The sequence below is a fragment of the Physeter macrocephalus genome, chromosome 4 (assembly GCF_002837175.3).
Source record: "Physeter macrocephalus isolate SW-GA chromosome 4, ASM283717v5, whole genome shotgun sequence".
In the NCBI taxonomy this organism is placed as follows: Eukaryota; Metazoa; Chordata; class Mammalia; order Artiodactyla; family Physeteridae; genus Physeter; species Physeter macrocephalus.
The window spans coordinates 108,579,553-108,602,332 of NC_041217.1; the positions used below are offsets into that span (position 1 = coordinate 108,579,553).

General features: G+C 35.6%; 1 protein-coding gene across 1 annotated transcript in view; it reads left to right on the forward strand.

Moving 5' to 3' along the window:
• COL24A1 (collagen type XXIV alpha 1 chain) overlaps positions 1-22,780 on the forward strand; it is a 423,812-nt gene that overhangs the window by 102,042 nt on the left and 298,990 nt on the right. Inside the window, exons 13-14 of the mRNA XM_024119550.3 lie at positions 16,091-16,144; positions 18,190-18,234. Of these exons, the coding sequence (XP_023975318.1) occupies positions 16,091-16,144; positions 18,190-18,234 (99 nt within the window). The remainder of the gene's footprint in view (positions 1-16,090; positions 16,145-18,189; positions 18,235-22,780) is intronic.

Consider the following 22,780-nt stretch of genomic DNA (forward strand, 5'->3'; position numbering starts at 1 on the left):
TATTTTATTTTATTTATTTATTTATTTTTGCGGTACACGGGCCTCTCACTGCTGTGGCCTCTCCCATTGCGGAGCACAGGCTCCGGACGCGCAGGCCCAGTGGCCATGGCCCACGGGCCCAGCCGCTCCGCGGCATGCGGGATCCTCCCGGATCGGGGCATGAACCCGTGTCCCCTGCATCGGCAGGCGGACTCGCAACCACTGCGCCACCAGGGAAGCCCCACCCTCATATTTTAGAGGTTTTTAAAATGCCTGCTTCAGATGTTAGCTCAGAAACTAGTTTCTTATATTTTCATATAAAAAAAAATCAAGTAAATGAATTCTGCCAGATAATATAATAATTTCAGAGATGGGAGGAAATTTTGACATTATCTAATACTCCATTATTTAACAAATGAGAAAACTGTAGTTCAGAAAAAGCATCCTCGGGTTACCCTGGCTGTGTCAGTATAGCTCATTAGCCACCTGCTTTTCACTTGTGCTGTTTTTTATTACAATTCAAAGATATTTATTAGGGTAAGACATTCTGTGCTATACTCTGCTCTCTACTCTGTGAGGAAGAAAATTGTCTTTAATAACAGCTTTTCTAAAATTTTGGTGTGTATAATTAAAATCCTGATTGTAATACTAAAGGATTACAAATCTCACCAGAATATTCATATCCTTTTAAAGCATTTTATTCTTTGAGCTTTGCAATATTTCTTGAAGGTAGACTAGGACAATGGCACTATTATATGGGTGAGGAGAACGAGGCTCAGTGACGTTAAAATACTTGCTCAGAATCACATAGTTAAAAGTGGTAAATAAAGAATTGAGCCCAGCTCCTTTGAATGTAAATCTGAGATCCTCTTCCTTACTACGTAGATATTTCTGCTGTCTGTCTTCTACCTCACACTACTTAGAAGAACATGATTTATTTTTTCATGACATATGGCCAAAATGTGATAAATTTATTTTATTTTTTATTGGAGTATAATTGCTTTACAATGTTGTGTTAGTTTCTGCTTTACAGTGAAGTGAATCAGCTATATGTATACCTGTATCCCCTCCCTCTTGGACCTCCCTCCCACCCCCCACACCCAATCCCACCCATCCAGGTCATCACAGAGCACCAAGCTGAGCTTCTTGTGCTTTATCGCATGTTCCCACTAGCTATTTTACCCATGGTAGTGTATATATGTCAATCCTAATTTCCCCATTTGTCCCACCCTCTCCATTCCCCCTCTGTGTCCACATGTTCATTCTCTATGTCTACATCTCTATTACTGCCCTGCAAATAGGTTCATCTGTACCATTTTTCTAGATTCCACATATATGTGTTAATATACAATATTTGTTTTTCTCTTTCTGGCTTACTTTACTCTGTATGACAGATGCTAGGTCCATCCACATCTCTACAGATGACCTAATTTCATTCCTTTTTATGGCTGAGTAATATTCCATTGTATGCACGTACCACAAAGAAAGGTCAAAGAAGCACTTGTCTGAAGCAGAGTTTGAGTGAGAAAGACCAGTGGAAGAGATGGGTTTGAGGTGGGCCTGAGAGAATGAGCAGGCTTCTGAGCAATACACAAAAAGCAGGAGGCTTTTATAGATGAGAGGAATGGAAAAGGTATCAGATATACTTTGAGTTTAAATCTGTGATGGCTCTGTGTTTTGTCCTTTTTTTTTTTTTTGAGGTACGCAGGCCTCTCACTGTTGTGGCCTCTCCCGTTGCGGAGCACAGGCTCCGGACGTGCAGGCTTAGTGGCCGTGGCTCATGGGACTAGCCGCTCCGCAGCATGTGGGATCTTCCCGGACCGGGGCATGAACCGTGTCCCCTGCATCGGCAGGCGGACTCTCAACCACTGTGCCACCAGGGAAGCCCTCTGCCCATTTTTTGATTGAGTTGTTTGTTTTTTTGATACTGACCTCCATGAGCTGTTTGTATATTTTGGAGATTAATCCTTTGTCTGTTGCTTTGGTTGCAAATATTTTCTCCCATTCTGAGGGTTGTCTTTTCATCTTGTTTATGGTTTCCTTTGCTGTGCAAAAGCTTTTAAGTTTCATTAGGTCATTTGTTTATTTTTGTTTTTATTTTCATTACTGTAGGAGGTGGGTCAAAAAAGATCTTGCTGTGGTTCATGTCAGAGTGTTTTTCCTACATTTTCCTCTAAGAGTTTTATAGTGTCCGGTCTTACATTTAGTTCTTTAATCCATTTGGAGTTTATTTTTGTGTATGGTCTTAGGTAGTGTTCTAATTTCATTCTTTTACATATAGCTGCCCAGTTTTCTCAGCACAACTTATTGAAGAGGCTGTCTTTTGTCCATTGTATGTTCTTACCTCCTTTGTCATAAATTAGGTGACCATATGTGCATGGGTTTATCTCTGAGCTTTCTATCCTGTTCCATTGATCTATATTTCTTTTTGTGCCAGTACCATACTGTCTTGATTACTGTAGCTTTGTAGTATACTCTGAAGTCTGGCAGCCTGATTCCTCCAGCTCCATTTTTCTTTCTCAAGATTGCTTTGGCTATCAGGGTCTTTTTTTTTTTTTTTTTTTTTTTTTTCTTTTTCGGTACGCGGGCCTCTCACTGTTGTGGCCTCTCTCATTGCGGAGCACAGGCTCCGGACGCGCAGGCTCAGCGGCCATGGCTCACGGGCCTAGCTGCTCTGCGGCATGTGGGATCTTCCTGGACTGGGGCATGAACCCATGTCCCCTGCATCGGCAGGCGGACTCTCAACCACTGCGCCACCAGGGAAGCCCTGTCAGGGTCTTTTGTGTTTCCATACAAATTGTAAAATTTTTTGTTCTAATTCTGTGCGGAATGCCATTGGTAATTTGATAGGAATTGCATTGAATCTGTAGATTGCTTTGGGTAGTACAGTCATTTTCACAATATTGATTCTTCCAATCCAAGAACATGGTATATTTTTTCGTCTGTTTATGTTATCTTTGATTTCTTTCATCAGTGTTGTGTAATTTTCTGAGTACAGGTCTTTCACCTCCTTAGGTAGGTTTATTCTGAGGTATTTTAATCTTTTTGTTGTGATGGTAAATGGGATTGTGTCCTTAATTTCTCTTTCTGATCTTTCATTGTTAGTGTGCGTAGGAATGCAAGAGATTTCTGTGCTTTAATTTTGTATCCTGCAACCTTACCAAATTCATTGATTAGTTCTAGTAATTTTCTGGTGGCATCTTTAGGATTTTCTATGTATAGTATCGTGTCATCTGCAAACAGTGACAGTTTTACTTCTTCTTTTCCAATCTGTATTTCTTTTATTACTTTTTCTTCTCTGATTGCCGTGGCTAAGACTTCCAAAACTGTGTTGAATAGGAGTGGTTTCACTTTAAAGATTTTAACATATTAAGATAAACTTACTAAACTGTCAAGAAATGAAAAGCCAAACATTTTGTTTTCTTGCAATTACATTCAACATTAAAGTTAATCTTGTATGATTTATTACAGCAGAAACTGTACCATCATTACCATCATCACCAATTTTTAGTCTCAAGCACTTTGTTAAATATTTTGTATGCCATCTCATTTGATTATACTCTATTATACTTCTGAATGTTAGTATATGACTTCTTTACATTTTATTCCTCTTACACATATCCCAACAGAAGTACCTCTCTTACGTGTCAAATATCTAATCTAAATATGCAGATTCGGCTGTCTCAAAATTGATAGTAGGTGAAATTCATCTTCTTTATTCTTGTCTTCTCCATTCTATGTCTTGATTTGTTTTCATCCATCTCCTACCAAAGTATGCTGTCAGTAAAAGAACTAATTAATTTATTTATGCTACTATATTACTTCCAGTGCTTAAAGTGTTACCTTACCCATTAGTAATTATATTTTAAATATAGTTTAAGACAAAATAAGTAATCTTTAATGGTGGAATTTTAGGCATTGCTGAGGAAACATTTTCACAGAGTCTCTGTGATATATCACTTAAGTAGCTACCATCTTTATTTATTAACATAGCTGGTCTTATATAGATATTAACTTTATCTTTCCTGGTGGGGGGCCGCGTTGGGTCTTCATTGCTGCATGCGGGCTTTCTCTAGTTGCAGCGAGCGCGGCCTACTCTTGGTTGCGGTGCGCGTGCTCTCTCATTGCGGTGGCTTCTCTATTGTTGCGGAGCACGGGCTCTAGGTTCGTGGACTTCAGTAGTTGCAACATGTGGTCTCAGTAGTTGCAGCACACAGGGCCTAGAGCACACGGGCTTCAGTAGTTTTGGCACACAGGCTCAGTAGTTGTGGCTTGCGGGCTGTAGAACGCAGGCTCAGTAGTTGTGGCGCATGGGCTTAGTTGCTCCACGGCATGTGGGATCTTCCTGGACCAGGGCTTGAACCATGTCCCGTACATTGGCAGGTGGACTCTTAACCACTGTGCCACCACGGAAGTCCCTTAACTTTATCTTGACAATGTATAGGTATTATCTACTTCCCTACTCCATAATGAACTGTAAAATCGTCCATGGAAATTTATAGATAACTTCTGGTTTCTTACTCCACAGGGAATTATAATATTATCCAACAGATGCTATTGAGCTCAAAAGAAGAGTTCAAGAAAACTGTGGAAAGATAGTGAATGGAATGATCACTGGGTTCTTTTTTTTGAGTGCACTGTTCTTTATATTAAAAAATTTGTAAAGTTTTATTTCTTTAAAGATATATGCCTTTGTAATAGATTTAGATCTTAGAAAAATTATATTTGAAAAACACATGCATTTCATTTTTCCTAAATAGTGTTTATTATAAAAAATCTGTCTAGTGCTGTACTGTGTCATGTACAGTATATGTACTTTCTCTTGTTTTTACCACAAAATGATCACGTTTATGAGGAAATCACTGTACTTAGACTAAGATACAGTTACAACCACAAGTCAAATTATGCCAAGGTTGATCTCAGAGACTGTTCCAGAATATTATCCTATGCATAAATGCTCCACCATGTTCTGTTTATTATAAGTAAAATCATCTTCAGATATCTTTGACATTAAGTAAGGGCAAACATATTAGCATGGGATATTATGTGGCATGAGACACTTACATTTCAATTTAGATGATTCAAATTCCATGAGAAGAATGGTCACTTACTACTGTTTTAATAATAGTAAAAGGAAAATACCTTTTGATAACATTTCCACTCTCTTTCATGTGGAAAGGTATTAGGTGTGTGAATACAAATATGATCATTTTCTCTTGGTCATTTATTAAATTATGTATACTATTTGTTGTTATATATGAAGGAGATATTCAAATACAGAAGCAGAATTAAAGGATCCAGGCCAACATAAAGAGCTGACAGAAACCATACATGTGAAAGAAAATACAGAAACCTGGAAATGCTGAAATCTAAAAAGGACCCATGTTTAAGAAATTTTTGGCTATGCATATGTCAAAGACTGTTACGTCCAATATTCTGCTGGTTTCATAGCTATTTAGAGGTGTAGGTTGGTGCTTCATTAAGGTACAGCTATGTGGATCCCATCCATGTTATTTCATTTACTGTCCTTAGAATAAGATGAGATGTACTTTATTATAATCACCACTCCCCTTTAATTAATTTGATTAGTCTTACATTGTAAATGAGCTTGCTTCCTCAAATTTTAGGTAGATACAGTTACTCAGTCTTTGAGCATAGCATATGATTCAGTTTTTAAAAAATTGAAGTATAGTTGATTTACAATGTTGTGTTAGTTTCAGGTGTACAGCAAAGTGATTCAGTTATACATGTATTATTCTTTTTCAGATTCTTTTCCATTATAGGTTATTATAAGATATTCACTGTAGTTCCCTATCCTATACAGTAAGTCCTTGTTGTTTCTCTGTTTTATATATAGTAGTGTGTATCTGTTAATCCCAAACTCCTAATTTATCCCTCCCTTCTCCCCCTTTCCCCTTTGGTAACCGTAAGTTTGTTTTCTATGTCTGTGAGTCTGTTTCTGTTTTGTAAATAAGTTCATTTGTATCACGTTTTTAGATTCCACATGTAAGTGATATCATATATTTGTCTTTGATTACTTCACTTCATATGATACTCTCTACATCCATCCATATTGCTGCAAATGACATTATTTCATTCATTTTTATGGCTAAGTAATATTCCATTATATATAATTAATATGTATATTAATATATATTCCATATAAAATGGAATATATGTGTGTGTGTATATATATACACACATACACATATGTGTGTGTATATATATATATATACACACACCACATCTTCTTTATCCATTCCTCTGTCATTGGACACTTAGGTTACTTCCATATTTTGGCTATTGTAAATAGTGCTGCTATGAACATTGGGGTACATGTACCTTTCTGAACTACAGTTTTCATCTTTTCTGGATACATGCCCAGGAGTGGGATTGCTGGATCATATGATAACTGTATTTTTACTCTTTAAGCAACCTCCATACTGTTATCCATAGTGGCTGCACCAATTTACACTCCCATCAACAGTGTAGGAAGGTTCCCTTTTCTCCATACCCTCTCCAGTGTTTATTGTTTGTAGACTTTTTGATGATGGCCATTCTGACTGGTGTGAGGGATACCTCATTGTAGTTTTGATTTGCATTTCTCTAATAATTAGCCATATTGAGCATCTTTTCATGTGCCTGTTGGACATGATTCAGTTTTAAATAATTATTGTAACATGTAATTTGTAGAATAATAGTAACTACTTTTAGATAACTCCTTAAATTTTATGTAACATATTACACTTATATTTTTAGAGTCTCTGAAATTAAAGCCAGAAACTGCTAAAATAGATTACTTCACTTTCTGTGTTATAAAATATGAAACACTCTGATAGTCAAAACAGTGAAGGTAGTAGGCATAGAAAACTTCAAAATCCAAGTTTAGGTCACTATAAATATAAGCTTTTTTGGATTACTGTATTGGTTTCTAACCTGAGTACTAAAGCTCTATGTTTGGTGTAAATAGTTTACAAAAATATGAAAGTGTATGTGTATTGACATGACATCATATACCTGTGCAGCATAGAAATATATAGGGGAGTAGTCAAAGTCCTGTCCAAAGTTGTTAGTAATATTGCTAAGCTTAAGTTTGGGAAGATGTTGCTATAAATCATATGCTCATACTAGTTGCCAAAGAATCACTTATTTCCCTGAGTAAACACTAAGCATGGAATTAAGTTGTTGTGAGCCAGCTTCCTTAGTGATGTCTGTATTGTTTTAATGAAATTATAGACTTACAGGTAAGAGATATCCTCTCCTAGACAGTATAAATATTATGTGAATGCTATTGAAAATGGATACATTTTAAAATAACATATTATTTTGGTTGTTTGAGTTATTTATTATTTAACCTTGTACTGGTATTTTTTTACATTAATGTTTGTGTTAAGTTATTTCATTTTAAATCTTCCCAGAAAACTCTTTCTTCCCCAAAATAAAACATTGTATTTATTCAGAGTATGCAGATAGAGTTAATATTTGTCACATAATGTGTTTTTGCTTTTTCAACCAGGAAAAGTAAAAAACTGGTTTTGTTAGGAATTTGGTATATTTTAGGATCAGACTATGTAAAAGTAGTTTTATTAACAAATTCATTTGTTCCTTAGTCTTAGGTTGTTGACATTTGAGAAGTGGTTTTCTTCCTTGTATTATAAACTATTTCTGATTTTAGGATCTTAGTATTAGGTACTTACTAATCACAATTATTTTTAAATGCCTTATGTAATCAGTTACATATTCGTCAGTGTTTGTGTACTCATGCTTTTTGATATTGAGATACTATAGTTCTTACCTCTTCCTTTTCTTCCCTCCTACACTCCCTATAATGTCACAATTGGATCAAAATCCTTGTTGTCAGTTAATATTAGAGATCTTAAAAACAAGGTAGTAGACAATCTTTATTGGTCAGGACTCTTTTTAAAACACCAAAGAACTCCTGTTCTATTTTACATGTTTTACTGTCTTTGAGAAGCTTCTTGGAGCATATGATATGAACCAAATTATTTAAAAGCATAAAACCATCCTCTGATTTATAATAGAAAAGAAGAATGTTGTTTAAAAAAATGGGAGACACAGGGAAAGAGGATATATATGTATTTGTTAACTTCATATTATATATATGTTACTAATTCCAAGTAGCTCTGTTTTTAGTGCAAAGTTTCCAAACTTCATTCTGTAGTGCGCAGTCAGGAAATTCTATAGCTGCTATTAAAAAAGCATTTTACAGGGCTCCCAGATTGATTTAATCAGTAGTCTCTTGTAGTAAGTTGAAGCAAATTTATGTAGCTCCACGACCTAAAATATCTATGCCAGAACTGATTTTTCCAGGATTGAAGGTAACGTGATATTGGAGATTTGGATTGACTCTCAACAGTACCTAGAAAATTGTCAAAATACACAGGTTTTCTAAGGACTTTTTCAGATCTGATAATAACAGATTATAAATAATCAAATCATATTATATTTGAAGTTGACAAAGAGCAAAAGAGTACTCAGTTTTCTTCCTATGAATATCAAAGTATCACAGCCTTAGAATAGTGGACAAAATAACACCCTTAAGGCACCGGGACTTCAGAGATGTTTACTTTTCCAACTATAGAAAGGAGTGCCTCCTTTTCTCTTACAGCTTTCTGTTAGAAGAGTCTATTTAAAGTAAACTGTATTTTGGCTTCTAACTCCAGTGTTAGAATTTCAGAATATAAAATCCTTCTGTTAGACATCTGTTATTAGTTCTATCTTTAGCCCCAAACAATCTTAAATACGTATTGCACAGCCGTGTTTCAAATACATACTTTTTTTTTTTTTTTTTTTTGGGAAACACAGGCCTCTCACTGTTGTGGCCTCTCCCGTTGCGGAGCACAGGCTCCGGACGCGCAGGCCCAGCGGCCATGGCTCACGGGCCCAGCCGCTCCGCGGCATGTGGGATCCTCCCGGACCGGGGCATGAACCCGTGTCCCCTGCATCGGCAGGCGGACTCTCAACCACTGCGCCACCAGGGAAGCCCATCAAATACACACATTTTATGGAGAATTTGGAGACAGTGTTTTCTTTGTCCCAGGAAAAGTTTGAAGTTAATTCATAAAGAAAGAGCTACTGTTGCTAGAGCATTACAAAATATTGTCATTAATTTTTCAGTGATTCTGCCTCTTTCAGGAAAAATGTATTTTCTGGATTCTACTGGGATGATCTGTAGTAACTATGTTTGGCTAACTATAGTTTGACAAGTTGTATGAAGAGACCAGGACTTTGAATTAAACCCATCTTCACGGTCGGGTCAGTTCCTGAGAAGAGGGATGCCCAATGAACTGTAGTTTGTAACTTTGGGGAAGTCCAGGAAGAGCATGATTTCATAGAGGTATGACACCAACAAATGGGAATTCAGGCAGGCATTTATTTTCAGGGTGGATAATGTAAGGGAAAACTCAAGAGAGTCTTGTAGGTTATCAAAATCAGGAATGTGGAACTGTGAGTGCAAATATGGAAGTGAGGTTTGGCTTGGCTTGTATTCTCAGTGTGGGAAAATGGCAAGAATGAGGCGTGGCCCTTATGATTGAGGGATAATGTGTGGCAAAACTGGTTCTTGAACACAAGAAAAAGGCAGATTCCAATTCCCAGAACTAGAGTACAAGCTGGTAACCAGTCTTTAAGAGCAAGGCAGGAACTTGAGCCTGAGAACTGAGGCCCAGATCATGGCTAGGTTAACAGTAAGCCTGACTTGATGCTAAATCTCCAAGAATTTGTCGAAAACCCATTAAATTCCTACCTTAGTTTAAAATTAGTCTCAACTGTGAGGACATGGTTGACCTTGAAATGTGGATCAAATTGTCTGACCTATAAGGAAAAGAAAGGCAGAGGCTGGATTATCACAGAGCACTTTACACTCTAGCCTTTACCTACAATAATTGTGTTTCCCTTTGAAGGATTTTAAAATATCAGGATTTTCTAGTAGTATGTATTCATGTGTAGAATATGTAAAATTAACCTATGGGTTTTATGTTAGTGTGTCTAGTCCTAGACAATTTAGTGCAGTCTTCTGTTTTCGTTGCTTCGTCTTGGAAAAAGTTGAATTTCTGTTTTTATTGGTAATGCCTGTTTACTTTATCACTAATGCCTGTTTAGTGTATATGTCTTTTATGATAATTTTAATTTATCTCTACTTTAGATTGAATATATTGTTTCTAAACATTTGTTCTTTAGAAAGAGCAAAATGTGTTCATAGTTAATTGTAGTCTTTAACAGAAAAATTTTGCAATGCTTTTATTTTTTAATTCCATAAATATAGTCACCAGTATTTTATGGTTATTTTAGTCCTCATGTTTCTCTAGTTATTTTATATTCAGTGTTTTTCTAATGTCTTTGTAGAACTAGGAAAATAATTCTTTTACTAGACTCCCTAAGCAATAAGTTTTCCACTGTTCCCTGATATGTAGCTATACCACCAAGTATAGTATCTGTGTGTAGTCTACAATATTAACACCACATATATATCCAGGCATACCAAGTCTAGAATACTTCTTTTGTTCTTAATGTTTGATAACAGTACCATCAGACCCAGGCAAGAGAAACTTGATCTGGGCTCTGCACTTTAGAGGACCCTGTACATCACAAACAAATAAAATAAAATGTATTTTAAAAACACATGATTTTCCCATCACTCAGGATTTAGCACTTAGCATTGGCATTGTATGACCTGCAATCCTAGACATCCATTCTTGTTATTACGTATTAGTTACCTATTGCTATGTAACAGATTGCTCCATGTTAGCAGTTTAAAACAATAATAATAAATATATATTATTTCTTATAGTTTCTGTGGGTCAGGAATTTGGGAGTGGCTTATTTGGGTGGGTCTATCTTAGGGTTTCATATGAGATTACAGTCAAGATTTTGGGCAGGACTGCAGTCATCTGAAGGCTTGACTGGGGCTGATCTGCTATTAAGGTGGCTCACTTACTGGCTGGTGGGAAGTCTCATTTCCTCACCATGGGGAACTCTCCACATGGCAACTTGAGTGTCTTCACAGCATGGCTGTTGGCTTCCACCAGAGCAAGTGGTCCATGGGAGCAAAGTGAAAGGTATAGTGCCTTTTATGACCTAGCCTAAGAATTCACATTCTGTTACTTCTATATTCTGTTAGTCACATAGGCCAGCCAGGAGTCAAAATCGGGGGACACTACACAAGGGCATTACTACCAGGTAGTGAGAATCATGAGGGTCCATCTTTGAGGCTGGCTACGAAAGTATTTTAATAATTTTCAAGGCTCAGAGAAATTCTTCTCCACATCTCTTGCTTATAACCTCACATCTGAATACCATGAAGTTTTGTAGCTGGTACCACTGCCAACATTAGAGATGGAAACTGCTTGAGATTGTGATGAGGACTGAGCAGGCAGTAGAAGCACTTCGGTTGAGGAAAGATGAATTTACTTATCTAATTCTCCTTCTGGTATGAATGCAATAGGCTCTTGTATAATGAAGTACTGCTTCAAGTAATGCAAACCTTCTATTTTCTTGCTTCTCTTTGTGTTCCTTGTGTTTGGCTTCAGAGGTAGTAGAACTAGTGCAATATTTGCAATAGCTGAGACTGAGAAATTCCCAGAGACTGAGAAACATTTTGTATTATTAAACAATTCATATTACTCTTAAATTTTGTATATCATAGGTATAGAAACAAAATTCATGAAGCATGATAAAAATTGTTTATGTTGGCAGCTAGATGGATGGGGAAATGGTAGAATTATGCAGTTTTAAAAAGATATTTAATTAGATTACAGTAAAAATTTTAAAGTAAATATAAATTTTTAAATTTATTTAACTAATATTGATTATTCATTGGTTATAATTTTCAGTAGAGAATTAAAAGCAGTAGAAAATCTTCAAAAAGATTATTTACTTAAATTTTTAAAATCTAGAAACAGTGTGAGAACTCTTACATTGAGCATCACCACATAGTAAATTGTTCAAATAGGACTTTATTTAAAGTAGATTTAATTACCAATTATATTAGTTTTCTATCTGTTGCTACATAACAAATACCACAAACTTAGAAGCTTAAAATACACCCATTAATAAATCTCATAGTTTTCATCAATCAGCAGTCCAGATACTACTTAACTAGGTCTTCTGCAGTCAAAGTGTCAGCTGCTGCATTATCATCTGGATGCTTGACTGGGGAAGAGTTCACTTCCAAGCTCACTCAGGTTGTGAGAAGAATTCATTTCCTTGAGGTTGTAGAACTAAGAGGCCCTGGCTCTTTGCTGGCTTTTGGCTATCGCCCAACTTCAGGTCCTATGGACTGCCCACAGTTCCTAGAGGTCATTCACAGTTCCCTGCTGTGTGGGCCTCTCCAACACAGCTGCTTATTTCATCAAACTCAGGAAGACTCCAACTCCAGGCTGCTAAGATGGACTCTTATATAGTATAACATAATCACATCATTGGCATCCCATCACCTTTGCTCTATTCTGTTTGTTAGAAGAAGCAAGTCATAGTCCCACCACACACAAGGGGAGGGTATCATACAAAGATGTGGGCAACAGGAGGTAGGAATCATTAGGAGTCACCTCAAAATCTGTCCACTACATTGATCAAACAGTGGAAATGAGCAAGAAAATTCTTCATAACTTGAAGAGATCAAGTGAAATCCCTGAAATGTCATATTCTTTACAAAATAAAATTTTACAACTGATCAAAACAATGAAAATGTAAAAAAGAGAATTATGTTCACAGAAGTAACAATGCAACTCTGGCATGCCATTTATTTACTTGTTTATTTGTTTGTTATTGAAGTATAGTTGACACAACATACAGTGTTGCATTAGTTTCAGGTTTATAGCAAAGTGAATCAGTTATACGTACACATGTATCCACTCTTGTTTAGATGTAATGGCCCATATAGGCCATTACATAGTATTGAGTAGAGTTCCCTGTGCTATACAGTAGGTCTTTATTAATGATCTATTTTATATATAGAAGTGTGTATATGTCAGTCCCAGTCTCCCAGTTTATCCCTCCCCTCTTTCCACTGGTAACCATAAATTTGTTTTCCATATCTGTAATTTGATTTCTGTTTTGTAAATAAATTCATTTGTACCATTTTCTTAGATTTCACATATAAGTGATATCATATGATATTTGTCTTTGTCTGACTTACTTCACTCAGTATGATGGAGAAGATGATTATTACATTCATGAAATTGGCAAGTTGGGCAAAAAGGGCAAAAACTCAAGCTTTCCTATGGATGATTATCCTGGAAAATGGCCATTGTATCCTTTGGTAGTAGGAGGATATTTCTAAGAGAACACAGTTTGATTAAATTAGGGGTTATAATTTTCCACTAAGTAAATATGAGAGAAAATTTAGTATTTCATTTTGCAACAAATTCTTTCAAGTGGAGAAAGAAATTGTAGAAACTGTGTCTTTTGTATTCCAAGTTCTAAGGCAGAGTGTTTTGTCACTACTCTTCCATATTTCACAACCAAACTTTAAGATCTTTTTTTTTACAATGAAGATATATGGTTTCAAATGCTTAGGTTTATTTTATTAAAGGAATTCAGAGCTTTACCTGTAGTAAAAAAAAAAAATGCGTATAGTTGCCAAAATTGAAATAACAACTGAATAACACTGTACAAGCAGTGACATATTTAACAATATAAAACATTGGCATGATTTTCTTCAAAAGAAAATATATGTCCAATATGTAGCCATATATAATGATGCTTTTTATGGCATTAACTGTACTATATTTCATGAAACAAAATGTAGGAATTATTTCAAATATTGATGACACAATGGTCAACATGTAAGATGGGTTAAAACAAAAAGATATCTCTATCTAGAATAGAGAGTTAAAAATGAACTGCTTAATGCATAGTAAAGTGAGAGGAGAAATAATACATAAAAATTTTTTAAGTAGGTGTATTCTCAGTTCAACTGAATTGTTTCGGAGGCAAAGTGAAGTTGAACAGCTAATATTTATTATATGTATTATTGAACTACCAAAAGAATAGGAAGTTGAAATCAATAAGTACTTATTTTGTTGTTTTTATGCTGGTTGTGGAAAATACAGGCTTTGTGGTAAGTGGAGAACTAATCATAGTTCTCTCCCTTCTCCTAGCAGGGAAAAATCACTAGTTCTGTGGGATGCTGAACTTGAGAGCAGCTCCTCCCACTGGATGAGGGTGGGAGGCCAGTCGGTCCCAAAGAGCACATCCCCTAGGCAATCCTGAGTGAGTCCCCAAAGATGTTTTCAGCAATCCCACACCTTGTTCAGACCAATTTTTTCCTTGTTTTTTGAGAAAAACTTTATTAAGATGTAATGTACATACCATAAAATTCACCCCTTTAAAGTGTACAATTCAGTGGTTATTAGTATATTCATAGACTTGTGCAGCCATTGCACTAATTTTAGAACATTTTCATCACCTCAGAAAGAAACCCAATATTGTAAGCACTCTCCAATTGTTCACCACATCACTAGGCCTCAACAACCACGAATCTACTTTCTATCTCCATAGATTTGCCTATTTTGAACATTTCACATTAATAGAATCATGCAGTATGTCCCCCATTCTTTATTATTTCACTGGGGTTTCTGGAAAACCTACTTATGATCCATCTAAAAAATCAATCATCTCATGTTTCAGATTTATTACAGTATTTTTCTTCTACTTTTTCCATTACCTGTGTATCACAAATCCTTTCAATTACCCATAATAATTCACACTGAATGGAATGATGTATTGCAGATTTGTGAGCTTATGGTCAACAGGATTTGACTTCCAAGGACAATGAGAGCAAAATGCCTGCCTGAATTTCAGCTGACTTTGAAGGGGGTATGGCTGCAATATGTTCGACTATACAGATGGTTTTCGCATTATCCTCTGGTTACAAAATAAGAGAAACCACTCCGAGTACGAGTAAACTATGTCTTAGAAACACCATATCTTTTTTTCCATTGTTAAACCATCTTTTCAACTTAGCCCATTCGTGTTTATACTAGTGAACCAGTGATTTTTGGCAATCTGTTGAACACATAATATTTAATACTGGCTTGCCTAAATAAAAGATTATAAGAATCTAATAATGTACTTTATTTTGTTAGCCTTATAAGTTTTTAAAAATGAGTGTTGTCAAAGTGTTCATAATAAGTATTTTAAAGAATTTTGTAAAGTAGCCTTTTAAAAAGGGAGCTTTGAAGTTGATAAACTCAATGGTAAATCTCTCGAGAAAAACTTTGATTATATAAAGCAAGAGTAGCTGAGTAATTGAGTTATTTTACAATAGAATTTATAATGAGGAAGTGTGTTAATTTACTGTCCTTCACAGTTTGTGTAGAATTCTCAGTAGACCTTTGGGAAGCTTATATTTCAACCGCACTGCATTTTGTATTTACAGTATTTATGTGCATTTTCCCTTTTCTTAAATGATGTTTTTACATGTTGTATTGTATCTTGGAATGATGAGTTAAAGTATTTAATACAGCATAGTAGAACGAGCACTGACTCTGCAATCAGACTGCCTGCATTCCAAGCTCAGTCCCACCCAACACTAGTGGGTGCAAGTGACTTAACCTCTCTGTGCTTTAACTACCTCAACTATGAAGTGAGGATATTAGTACTCATTGATTTGACCTACTGTGAAGATGAAATGAAGTAGTGTATATATAATTGTATAAAGCCTTTAGCCAAGGTAAGTGTGCTAAGCACATGCTAAATATTAATAGTCATTTCATTCTCTGTGGTGTGTGTATAGGAACAGCATGAAGTAGTGCACAAAACTAATTGATTGGTCAGCTGGAAATCTTGGTTCTGTTTCCTCTCATTCAGTGATTCTTTGCATAATGGATAACAAATTTCTATTTTCTCCAGCTTAGCTTTCTGTATATATTGAGTGGCATGTAAAATAATTTTATAAACTATAGAAATAGTGTACTTAAAATCAATTAAGTGTTATGCAAAACAAATACACATTTTTGTTGCACTATAATTTATAGGTTAGGAAATAGATATTTCCTGTTACTAAGTTCCCTATCAGAAAACACAGCAAAAATGAATACTTTATCTATGTTGGCTTTAATAGCATTTCTTTCTTTTTTCTTTGGGCCAGGGTTTTCCAGGTGACTTTGGAGACAGAGGCCCTGCAGGTCCTGATGGCAGTCCTGTGAGTAAATTGTGATGGTCCACCCTTGCAGTCTAACATCACTCAAGACTTCATAGCAACTGTACTTGCCATTCTCATTACCACATTCCTGACAAGCACTCTTGGCCAGAGAGTTTGGATACCACTGAGCACATTCCACTTTGTGATTTTACAGCATGGGAAATACGACAAAAGTGTTATAAATTCTGTCTTGAGAGATAATCATTAAAATTAATTATTTTGACCATGTTAAACATGACTGATTATTTAAAATATTAGAAGTATACAATCACGATACTGACTTGTATATTTGTGGGGAGGGGCATGGGGAAAAAAAGCCTTTCATGTACATCAAGGTACTAACAAACCTCATGTAAAAATTGTGCATTTGGTGATTGCTCTTTTGCACTCAAACCTGTCATTGATCTACCTTACTTTTCAGTATTTTATAGAGAAGTCTTTTGGGGGGATTGTTTAGATATCTATGTTCAGATTAGGGAGTTAAAATTCTAAAATTAGTTTAATTATATTATCAAAGGATGATAATGGAATGCTGTTTTTTGACACTAGGCAGAAATGTCTTTACTTTTTGCCCTCAAAAAATGGCTATCCCCCAATATATGTCATGTATACATTCTTTTCATAAGATTTTTAAGGTGAATTAGAATCAACTACTAAATCCTTGGGTCATAAATTAGGAATAGTTCCTATATTTAGACTATGTAAATTATTCGCATTTATGCTTAAAATAAAATGTTTGAAAATAGTTTCTTTTTTTATTTTTTTCTAAATTATAACTGAATTAGCTTATTCAGTGAATTTAGCAAAAGTTTTATTTGTTATAAGGCTTGGAAGATAAAATAAGAGTAGAACTGATTTCCAAACAAATAGTTAAAAAATTGAATCATGTCTTAAGTAGAATGTTTACCATCTTATTCTTGCCCATGATTCTGGGGAGCTTCCCATTTCAGGCATAATAAAGTAAAGCATTATTTACATTTTTTCTTTCATACCATTTATGTCCTTGCATACCTAGTGTGAAGCCATCTTATTTAATGTTTTGTCAGTTAAATATACATGAAGTTTGTTAGGGTTGGACTCCTAACAATATTTAACAATTTTCTCTTTGAAGTCTGCTGCTTATATTTAAAATATAATACTTCTGGAAGAGCATTTGGAGTCTTCTTTAGAATGCAAGAATAAATTGGATATTTTCAGTTTATTCGTTTATTATTCTCTATATTTTATACTGTATCTTTGTTTCAAAACAGAATTTGAAATGCAAAAATAAAGGGAGGGTGTATTCTTATACTTTGTACCCTGTAAATGATGTAACTCTGACATGGAGTAGATTAGGAATTATCACAAAGACTGTAATGATAAGTTTAAGACTGTCACAAAGACCCATCATGAATCAACTGGAAAAATTAATATAGATAATTTTAAATCTCATACAAATAATTTAACAAGGTTGGTAATTTCTTACATTTGTATAGTGCTTTAAGAAAATTTTCAAAAGCTCATATATATATATTAGAGTTTTATTATTAACTGTAATAATATATATATTACAGTTTTAATTCTTTACAAAATGAAAACAAATATTACTATTTGTTTCATAAATGAGAAATTTAGAGAATTTAAATAATGTACTTCAAAAGAGCTGATAGTGCTTTAAATCATCTGAAAATGTTCTCACCTGACATGCTGACCACTTGTCTTTTCATACTACATATAGGCTAATTATGTTTATAATGCTGATTATTAATGGGATTTACGTACTTTATTAGATACATAGGACACACAGAGAAATCTATATCCTAGGCTAGGTGGTAGTCCTAGTATCTAAAAGCATGAAGCCAGGGCCACTTTTAAAGAATATAAGCTGCCACCAGAGGTTTGCACTTCTTAGGAGGATGCATAAGAGTAGGGAAGTTGCAGAAGTTAGCTAAAAGAAGGTAAATTTTGATATATTTTTTCCTAGAAATTTTTGTCTTCATCTTTAGAAAATACCCTTAGTAGTTTGGAATCATATTTAACCGATTTTGCACATTTCTCTTACTTAGGGACTTGTAGGTAGCATTGGTCCTCCGGGATTTCCTGGGCTTAGAGTGAGTATCAGATATCATCCTTCTTATCAAATATTTTTGTGTGTATTTATATTTGTTAGATGTGTTTTTAAAACTTTACAAAAATGAAAAGTTTTAGTGTCATTGTTGAATATCAACCTTGCTCACATGTATTTCCCCACCAGATATGCAAATTAGACCAGTAGTATGAATTTAAAAATTAATTATACTTTAGGATACACTGAAATAACAAATTTCTACAGGTTTATGTGTATGTGTATTTGTCTTAAGGATACTTAATCAAGACTCAATTTCTCCAGAAGTGTAAGACATAGAATAGCCACTTCTTTCCTTTGAGACTGTCTTTCATACCATCTGGTCTAGAGAGGCAGATAGGTCTAAGCAAAAGCACATGATAACAGTAGGCTTTATGAAATAAAATTGAATAAATGGTTAGGAAAACCATCCTGGACAAAAGGTAGGAGCTGCACTTCACCAGTGCCATTAAACATTTTAATACCTAACTTATTCATTGTACTTAAAAAAAATGACTATATTATTTGTTCACTTAATCAGTTTTTATACAGTGAATTCAACTCTTGAGTTTCACTGAAGTTTCTGATGTCAGCAAAGTACAGTTTAATAAAAGCAATTCTGTGGAGGCCAAAACAATGTAGTCCAGATATGTAGCTCTCTGATAAATTTTTGATTATTCATTGGAGTGAACAGACTGTTACTTTTGATATATCTTCATAAATATATTTCTCTCATCCAAGCTTCTGGACAGGAAATAAATTACAGATATTTTAGATAAACTTAGAGCCATATGCTTTAACGTTGAGCTAGCTAAAGATAAGATAGACATACTTTTATGAAATGTAAGGAGCCTAATGAAAATAGAATCTTTAAACTATTTCTATTCATCTAAAAGTAGGGCATGACCATTGGCAGAAGTAGGATTTTCTTTAACAATCAATTAAGGGCTTCCCTGGTGGCACAGTGGTTATGAACCCGCCTGCAAATGCAGGGGACACGGGTTCGAGCCCTGGTCCGGGAAGATCCCACATGCTGCGGAGCAACTAAGCCCGTGCGCCACAACTACTGAGCCTGCACTCTAGAGCCCACAAGCCACAACTACTGATCCCGCGTGCCACAACTACAGAAGCCCACGCACCTAGAGCCTGTGCTCCACAACAAGAGAAGCCACCACAATGAGAAGCCCACACACCGCAACGAAGAGTAGCCCCCGCTCACCGCAACTAGAGAAAGCCCGCACACAGCAACAAAGACCCAACACAGCCAAAAATAAATAATAAATTAATTAATTTTAAAAAATCAATTTAGAGCTTGCTCTATTATGCGAAGTAGGTAATTAAGACTCTAGAGTTTTGTGCTATAAATTATAGCTATGGTATTTTTAGCTTGAACTTGAACACAGGTCCTCTGACTCCAAATTTAATGTTTCCCCACCTTAACTGCCCCAAGTCAGAAGGTGGCAGCTTGGCCAAAGGAATAAGTCAGGAGTTTAGTTATTGGAACTATGGTAAAAATCAGCATAACAAGTTTTAACTTGCCATTTGAGATGGCAAGAATATAGAATTAAGAGTTAAGGAACCTGAGTCAGTCTAGGACATTTAAAGTTTTCTCTTTCATAATAATATTAGTATAGTAATTATAATAAAATCAGCAATAACAGCTCACTTTCATTTATTATTTTCTATGTGCTAGTCACATGGGTTGGGTCATTTAATTCTCAGAACAACCTAAGACCACTTAGCTTATAAATGTTGAGCCCGGATTTGAAGCCAGAGGATGTACATCCAGAGTCCAAAATTCTCTCTATTGTGCTATACCACCTCCTTAAAACTTACAATACCTTAAAATATATACTATCTCTCTTAAGAGATTTCTTTAGATGTCATGAGAAGCTCTATGTGAAGGTGGAACCCAAAGAACCAATTTTTTTTTCTCTGAACTTAGAATAGGGCTAAACCTGTAAGTGGTGGTCACTGGTCCTATCAGCGGGGAGAGACAGGAAGTAGGGGAAGGGAATTGGACTCCAAAGATACTCTTTGTGCATTCTTGATTTAACCTATTAGCATTAAATTGGTTAGCTCCAAAGTTTCTGTTATTATGCTTAAGATCAAGACCAAAATTCTTAACATGGTGGTTCTTATCTGCATCTTGAGAACATACTCTGTGCACTAGCAAAGCTGTTCATTCTCAGATGTCATGCAGCCTCCCTACTACATGGCCTTTGCACTTGTTTGTCTACCTGAAACACTTTACCTTTACTTTTCTGCCTAATACTAAACTCTTACTCATCTTTCAATGCCAGGACTTAAAACAGTGCCTGACACATAATAATGCTCAGTAAAAATGGGCTTTCTGTCCTTTCCCTTTCTCCACTCACTCTTTGGTAGGTTCGCGGAGATACTACAGAAATGAAAATGGCTAATGACACTAACAGTCATTTTTGTAGTCATCATCTCTTCTGCAGTGATATAGATAGTACTTTATACTTTTCAAAGTACTTTCGCATATGTATCTCATTTTTAAAGTAGGTAGAGCAGGTATTATTACTTCCTCTATCCTACATTTATTAAAAATTTTAATCAAAACAGTGTGAGCACCTAATGTGTATCAAATGCTGAATTAGATGCTAGACCTAAAATTACAAACAAATTAAGATTCCTGTTTTTGGCAGCTTTATAATCTAATGGCAATATCATACAATATGATTACTGCTATAATGGACTAAAGTAAAGCCACTGAGAATGGAGCAATTTGTGTTATAGCAGAAAGTCAGAATAGGTTTCACAAAGGAGATGTCTTTTAAGCTGTTCTGAAGATTATATATGAGTGGTGGTGGATTGGAAAAGGGAAAAGGGCTCTTAGGCAGAAGAACGCTGTGTTCAAATGCACAGAAGATGGGGAAACTGGAATGTTTGGGAAATGAAAAGAGGAGTAGCAGGATGGCAGCCTAGGAAGTATGGGGTGATGGGAGCAGAATGGAAGGAGGTGAGGTTTTGTAGACAATTGAGAACGATTATGTGAACTTTCGTGTTTCCTAGTAAACAGTTTATCTGTTTGCCCAGGACTACAGCCTCTGCTTTATCTCTCAGGTGTTCCCTTCCAGCAGGTATGGTTTCTGACAAGAGATGATACTGCTTTCTTTAAATTATTTTTTCCATGCAGTTGATTCTTATTGTCATTTGGTTTCCTAATTCGTGACAGTGATTATCGCCTGTGAGTGGATGGGAATGGTTGAAAAGCCCAATATGGAATTCAGTCTTTTCCACTATGTGTTCACTTATGAACTGTGATTGGCCAGTGGCTGCTGTTTTGCACAAAGAACCTCTCCTTGGGTCTCTCTGTTTCTTTGACTGACTTTGACTCAAAAGTTCTCTGTTAGTTGTCACTGTGTGGGAGGCTTTTTTGCCTCTGTTGCTATATCCCTGACACCCTCAGCTAAACTCTTATGCATGAAATTATTCCTTCTGTCTATTCCATCTTCTTATGGAAGAGAAGTGTGGTAGGTAGGTAGTGCTGAAGGACTTTCAGGTTATCTTTGTGGAACTGAAAACAGCTATTAACCTATCATGGATCACTTTCAGAGGGCTATAGTTTTTTAGGAGTAGGATTTTCCATGCAACTTGTGACATGCCACAGAATGTCTTATGTTGCTTGGAAGTTTCTATACCCATAACATTTTACTTTCTAATTCTTCATTTTTCTAAGTCTTTTATAATGAATAATTTTTTATTTAATAGATCTTCTTGGAGTATAACTGCTTCACAATACTGTATTAGTTCTGTTGTACAACAAAGTGAATTAGCCATATGCATACATATATCCCCATATTCCCTCCCTCTTGAGTCTCCCTACAACCTTCCCTATCCCACCCCTCTAGGTGGTCACAAAGCACTGAGCTGATCTCCCTGTGCAATGCTGCTGCTTCCCACTAGCTAACTATTTTACATTTGGGAGTGTGTATATGTTGATGCTACACTCACTTCACCCCAGCTTCTCCCTCCCGCTCCATGTCCTCAAGTCCATTCTCTATCTCTGCATCTTTATTCCTGCCCTGCCAGTATGTTCATGAGTACCATTTTTTAATTTTTAGATTCCATATATATGCGTTAGCACACTGTATTTGTTTCTTTCTGACTTACTTCACTCTGTATGACAGACTCTAGGTCCATCCACCTCACTACAAAAAACTCAATTTTGTTTCTTTTTATGGCTGAATAATATTCCGTTGTATATATGTGCCACATCTTTATCCATTCATCTATTGATAGACATTTAGGTTGATTCCATGTCCTGGCTATTATAAATAGTGCTGCAATGAACATTGTGGTACATGTCTCTTTTTGACTTATGGTTTTCTCAGGGTATATGCCCAGTAGTGGGATGGCTGGGTCATATGATAGTTCTATTTTTTGTTTTTTTGTTTTTATTTTTTAACATCTTTATTAGAGTATAATTGCTTTACAATGGTGTGACAGTTTCTGCTTTATAACAAAGTGCATCAGTTATACATATACATATGTTCCCATATCTCTTCCCTCTTGCATCTCCCTCC